Below are 6,091 nucleotides of genomic sequence, written 5' to 3'. Positions count from 1 at the left end.
TTTTTGATTTACAAGATGAAAAAGAAGCTACTGTAACAATCGTGTATGCGACTTTACCAAGGCCAGATGTTTTTCTAACAAACTGCCACAGGTGGGCTTTGATGCAACCTTGTGTCCTCTTTTGATCTCCAACAACGTAGACTGGACAGTGTTGAAAGGAAACACGACAGTAAGGCGACAAGGACGTTTGATTTTGAGAATTGACTCTAAAAAGCGTCCAACATAGGAAGGTTTGCTTTGGATGACTCATAATTTCTCTACATCCTTTTTAAATTGCCATTTTGAAAACCTCAGAGATAAAACTTATTCATATTAATCCTGAAAGTGTTTATTTTTTTTAGGCAAGCCTGAAACCTTTTCCATTTTTGCTATGTGCCATCTTCATTTACTCTTCACTAGTTACACATGAACTGACATTTTCCTTTGCTTTGACTCCAAAAGTATTTAAAAAGACCTTGTGGCTGCAGAGATGTACTCATTTCATTATGGGTATGCAATTTTCAAGCAGAGGCCTAGAAAATTGGGCACAAAGCTCAAAAGGAAACAAAAGGTGGCAACGATGTAGAAGAAAATACTCATTTCAAGGCTGTTTAATTTCAAACGTTAATATATTTGTATTCTAATCCATAGTAAGCTATTCATCCATCTTTGACATGCCTACAGGTCATCTCAAATCTGCAGAGGTGACACATTTAACAATGATTTCTCAAAATAAATATTTTTCATTATAAAATAATAAAACCTTCAAATAAATATAGATGTTTTTTTTAACTTTACACTAAACGTCGGAATTAGAAAATAAATTTTTCATATAAGGACACTGTACAATTTACAAGTCGAAGGGATAAACTCTTTTCCTTTGTAAATTACATAAAAATGATTGAAACACATTCCAGTGAATGTAAAAAAAAAAAAAAAAGAACGAATTAAAGTTTACAAAGTTGTATAAATGCAGATTCATCAAGGTGCCTCTCTTGGCAGAAAACGTTTCACAGTTGAAGTATTATATGTACAAAAATAAACATCTGTCAAGCTCATTTTCTGATGTACATACATGTTTCACTGACTATGTTGCATACAGTTAGTAACAGGAGTGTGCTCATAGAATATAAGTTGCATTAAAAGTTAAAAAACAAGGCTATCTGTAACTCTGTTGGCAATGACACATCAGGGCACTTGAGTGAAAACATTATTTTCTGTGGACGAAACAGTAGTTGAATACTTCTTCATACCTTAAAATGTAGAGCGCTTGTTTTGGTTTACCTTTCAAGTGAAACTTCTAATGCTAAGGTAAGTGAACACACCTCCAGTGCATTTTAGTAGTAATGTTTTTGTCAACATGCCTTGCATGTTAAAATTCCAAGGCGGCTCCAGGCTGATATCATGGACTTTAAGACATAAACTCAAGCGCAACTGTATTATTAGATTTCTATAAATCGCACAACTATACATCTAACAGTCCAGTCAGTGTGGAGTCTGTCCGACTGTTTACAACAAAATAAAGTCTACGTTGGCTTGCAATCATCCTCGTAGTGGATTCGGTTTGGGTTCCTGCACCGGCAGCCAGGCCGTGTGACTCGGTCATAGCAGCTCTGGCACATCGCCACGCATCCTTTCCCTGGGAGGTAGCACAACAGACAGGGGAAGAACACAGCGATCACAGACACGATGCTCCAGCGGACGCAGCATTGGGTCTGCGAGCACGAGAAGGGCTTGTCTGCGCAGGTGTCCTCGTCGTCGCTGGAGCAGTGGTAGAATAGTGCCTTGATGCAGCAGACGCACGTCCCATACTCCACCACGTTCTCCGCAGAGCACACGCACCGTCTGCCGCACGTCCAACAGGAAGGGAGCATCCGTGGGCGGCTGCACTCTTGACACTTACACCGACCGCAGTTCTCGCATTTGTTGGAGTGTTTGTCTTGCTTCTTGGAAGCAGCGCTGCATGGCACGGCCACCACCGCCCTGCACTCGTTCAGGGGTTTCAGCTCCTCTGAATTCAGCTCTGAGCGTTTTGGCTGGATTCTTATTATGTGGTCGCTGCTTGCCGGGCTGATAAGAAGCCTCTGGCCTGAAGAAGCGCTCCCCACACTGGTCCTGATGCTGCTTTGGGAATCCTCAGCACTGGAGAACTGCAGCGCAGCCTCCCTGGAAGAGCTGGAAGCGTTTCGATGCTGAGCTGATGAATTCAGGTTGCGGAGGTCAGTCTCCTGCTGTCCACTTGTTCTTGAACCAGATGAAGTAACCAAGTCGCTCTTCTGTTGCTGCGCACCTGGAGACCTTTGAGCAAGCGATGGCCCTTCTGTATACTTATTATTACTCCCGGTTATCCTAATCTGATCCAGAGATAGCACTGGTGGGACATGCTGAGGTTGCCCACCGCTCAGCCCAGGATCTGGTGGACCATCGATGTTCTGCAGAGGGCGCGGTTGTGGTCTCTCTTCGTCATGCGCCATGCTCGGCGATCCAGTCGATGATGCCGACCACCCAGGATGCCCTCCTCCCCCGTCGCTGTCGTTCTGACTTCTGGAATCCATCTCGGGACTGAAAGGACACTCTGGCTGGAAGGGGACACATCTGAAGTCCTGCAGAAGAAACACACAGTTTATACCTGTAACAGACCAGCCATGCAAATGATGCCATGCAAATTATAACTGATAACCGTACAATCCGGTATGGAAATAATGCTGTGAGGAAAGATGAGCCTGTTTGACTACACATCCTGAGGCACGAGTCTGTTTGGGCTTTCAGATTTAGACTTTAACTTGAGGGGGAGTCTCTGGAACCACCGCTACAGAGGGTCTTTGTGTACCGTCAAAAACAGGAAAGTTTGTTTGCCCAAGGCTGGAGCGAGTTCCACAGCCAGGCTTTATTTGAGTTTAGATGCTTTCCAGCAGGTTGTTTGTGAAAACTTCCTGTCCCCCCACATGTATAGCACAGCAATGACTAACGTTAACCCAACAGAAGAAATATCACTTATAGGAGCTTATTTACTCAAGGAATAATGTTCCCCTAGGCCTTTGTTACCACTCATGTATAAACATCCTGAAATCTTTTCGCCCCAAAAGGCCTCCCCCCTGAAAAAAATACTTAGCTTATCTATTGTGTCTAAGATAAAATAAACTATTTCAGTATGTCATCTAGTGGAAAATGGGGTCACCATTTCCACTTTTTATGAGTGTGAATGCAGGAGATCAAAGTTCAAGTATTTCACATGGATTTATTGAGTGTTAGAGGGAAGTAGGACACCATACCAAAAGACTCATCCAGGTCAGAGAGATAACACAACCATTAAAAGGTTGAAGAAAAGAGCAAGAAATGAAGAGCAAAAGAACTTAGTGGTAAGTGAAGTTTGGGAAATGTCTCGAAACTTATCACGGCAAAGGAAGAACTGAGTGTGCCATAATTCTTCCTGATTAGATTGCAAATGCTTTCTTTCAGGGGGGCGTGAGCAGCCCCCTCTTCAATGACAATACATGAAGGACTTTTGTTTGTTGCATGACAAATGGCCAGCAGCAACTTGCCCTTTTCTAACACATTTTATCAGCTGAAAAGTAGATGAGCGACCAGATGAAAGTTTGAAAGAGCCAATGTTAAGTGTGAGGGAAAAGCGAGGGGTCGAGAGGAAAAAGAAAGGGAGGAGGAAGCATATGTGAGCATCCATGAAGGTTCTTATGGTTTTATGAGCTACTTTAGGGGCTCAGATCATAGCCTATCAGAGGCTCTCTCTTCTTTTCAGAGGGTTTGAGAGTAGGCCATGTTGGCCACGGTGGGTGGGAGGGTTGTGAGTGAGCCGAGGGAACTGGAGTAAACAAAGAAACTGACAAGCTGGGTATTAAAAACTGGCAACTACGTGTGCAGCCGGAAGCTGTATGCAATGCACAACATAACGGATTATTACAGCCATCAGACAGGACATAAGTGAGGGGAAAATAAAAGTGTCATTAAAGTTAAGGGAGTGGGCACAGGTATGAACACACGCGTGCATTTTCTAATTAAAGAATAAAAAAGTAAAATTCCCATAAAAGAAAATACAATGTTTTTAAGTTAAATTAGCTGTAACTCAAACTCTGTTATTACAATAACATTATGAGCTAAAGCAAAGTAATGAAAAGTATAGAGTTTCTAAAACTATATAAATATGCCGGAAAGGCATGGAGAATGATGCGTTCACGAACTATATTCAGCCAACAAATACGCACTATTTATTTATTAAGAGCATATTTAATGTGTGCTGCAGAACTCCTTACACTCACCGTGCTTTCGACACTTTAGCTCCCGTTTAGGTAAAATAAGTTCAAGCTAGGTGCCAGTTTCTGCCCCCTACTCCAAGAGTTCAGTCGGGAAAACCGTCAGTAAAATCCATTGATAAAGTTTCCAGCTGGAGCGCGTTTGCGTGAAAAATAGCTCTAGGACGTAAATCCCGTGTTTTGCGCGAGAGCACGAGGCATTAAAGCACGCGAAAACTTGAAAAACTGGCCGTTCCAGAGGAAACGCTGCTCAGCTCTAAGAAGGAAGGAAGAAAAGGCAAAAGTCCAGCTCAGAAGTAGTTTTTGACTCTGTGTGTTTTATTCGACAGACTCCGTGGGGTTGCAAATATTTTTTTCTTCTCTCTCTCTCTCTCTCTCTCTCTCTCTCTCTCTCTTTCGCTGTCTTTCCGGAGAGGAGGTCTGGGTTGGGGCTGTACATGGCGTCAAGCTGAAGGGGGGAACAGAGTGCTTGTTGTTGCAGCGGATATCTCGCATCCGGTGCTCCGCCATTGGCTGCTTAAGAACGGCCATTCACACCCCGTCTGATCAATTCTACCTCTGCTGGGGAAGTAAGAGTGCTCCCTGAAGTCAGTTTCTTATTACTGGTGACCCACTTTTTATTGATTTATTTATTCATTTTTAAAAGCCACTTAACTCGTCTGTCCTGTGAAAATAAGCTGCCACAGTCGAAGTTTATTCTCTTAATTGAATCATACTCAACATCCTGAGGAACTTCGTCCATTTGAAATATTTTTAAGGCCTCTTTCCAGACTACACCTTTCCAGTTAAAAGTAATAAATAATTTTTGACACAACTATTTAATAAGCCAGTGTCAGCTGAACGTCATATGTTGTTAATTATTGTTAAGCAGCGTCCCTATGTGGACATATGCAGGCACTGCAAGGGTACAAAATCACTCCAGATGTGATTTGGAGAAACGGATTGAAGGCCAAAAATTTATTGTCACCTGGAATATTTGTGATTTACTGCACACACAATTTAGTCGTCTAAGATGCTGCAAAGCAATTATTTATAGATGAACACATTAACAGTGATGCAAAAAGAAGAAATTATAGTGAACCAGATTGAAATAATTATAAAAATGAAAAAAAGTGGATAGGGTATTAAATTGGTTAAATAAAAAGTTAATTTACTTTGGTGTGAGGTCTATTAAAACAGTCAACTTATACATTTTCATCTTCTTAAAAGCGAGGCCCGAGTACACTTAAGCACCTTTTCCTTCTAAAATAAATAACAGAAAGACCAACATGTGTTCAGCGAGTCTTTTTAAAAGGAGCAAAGCTTGGTTTTCATTGTTTATATTTTGTTTGACAATAAAGATTTGCTTCACATGTAGTTTTATTTATAATCATAAAACAACTGTTTTTAACATTTGTCGCCAATAGATATTAGTTTTTAATCATTTCTAGCCAGTAGATGATGGTTTTTGACCATGTTTTGCCAATAGATGTTGTTATTTTGATGATTTATGGGCAAATATATTGCTTTTTGACCACCTGTGGCCAACAGATGTACAGCAGGAGCAGGAGCAGGACCAGGGTCCAGTCAGTCTCAGGATCCACCAGCTGTCTCCAGGCTCAGAGGAACCGGCTAACAGACGAAGACACCAGCTAGAAGCCTCCACCATCCACTGGGAGAACTATAACTTGAGTGCCAGATACCAGCTACCAGGCTACGACATGAGATAAATGCTTCCACTAGCCACCGGGCTAGCGTCAGGTCCTGCGATAACTACCAGGTGAGCCTCTGCTTTAATACCAACCAGATTAATATAGATATGCCTCCGAAAAAGAGTCAGGCAAATGATGAGGAGTTGGAGGAGG

General features: G+C 41.9%; 1 protein-coding gene across 1 annotated transcript; it reads right to left on the bottom strand.

The window, feature by feature from the left end:
• Positions 1 to 336: 336 nt before the first annotated feature.
• On the bottom strand, positions 337 to 4,689 carry spry2 (sprouty RTK signaling antagonist 2). The gene is made up of 2 exons (XM_041979304.1): positions 4,254 to 4,689; positions 337 to 2,582 (listed from the first exon to the last, which is right to left on the bottom strand). Exon 2 carries the CDS (start codon positions 2,532 to 2,534, stop codon positions 1,506 to 1,508), a length of 1,029 nt encoding a protein of 342 aa, XP_041835238.1. The 5' UTR covers positions 2,535 to 2,582; positions 4,254 to 4,689; the 3' UTR covers positions 337 to 1,505.
• Positions 4,690 to 6,091: the final 1,402 nt, after the last annotated feature.

Source organism: Melanotaenia boesemani, chromosome 24 (genome assembly GCF_017639745.1).
Source record: "Melanotaenia boesemani isolate fMelBoe1 chromosome 24, fMelBoe1.pri, whole genome shotgun sequence".
NCBI classification, from domain to species: domain Eukaryota; kingdom Metazoa; phylum Chordata; class Actinopteri; order Atheriniformes; family Melanotaeniidae; genus Melanotaenia; species Melanotaenia boesemani.
The sequence above is the reverse complement of the archived record's forward strand: the minus strand, read 5'-3'. Positions and strand labels throughout refer to the sequence as shown.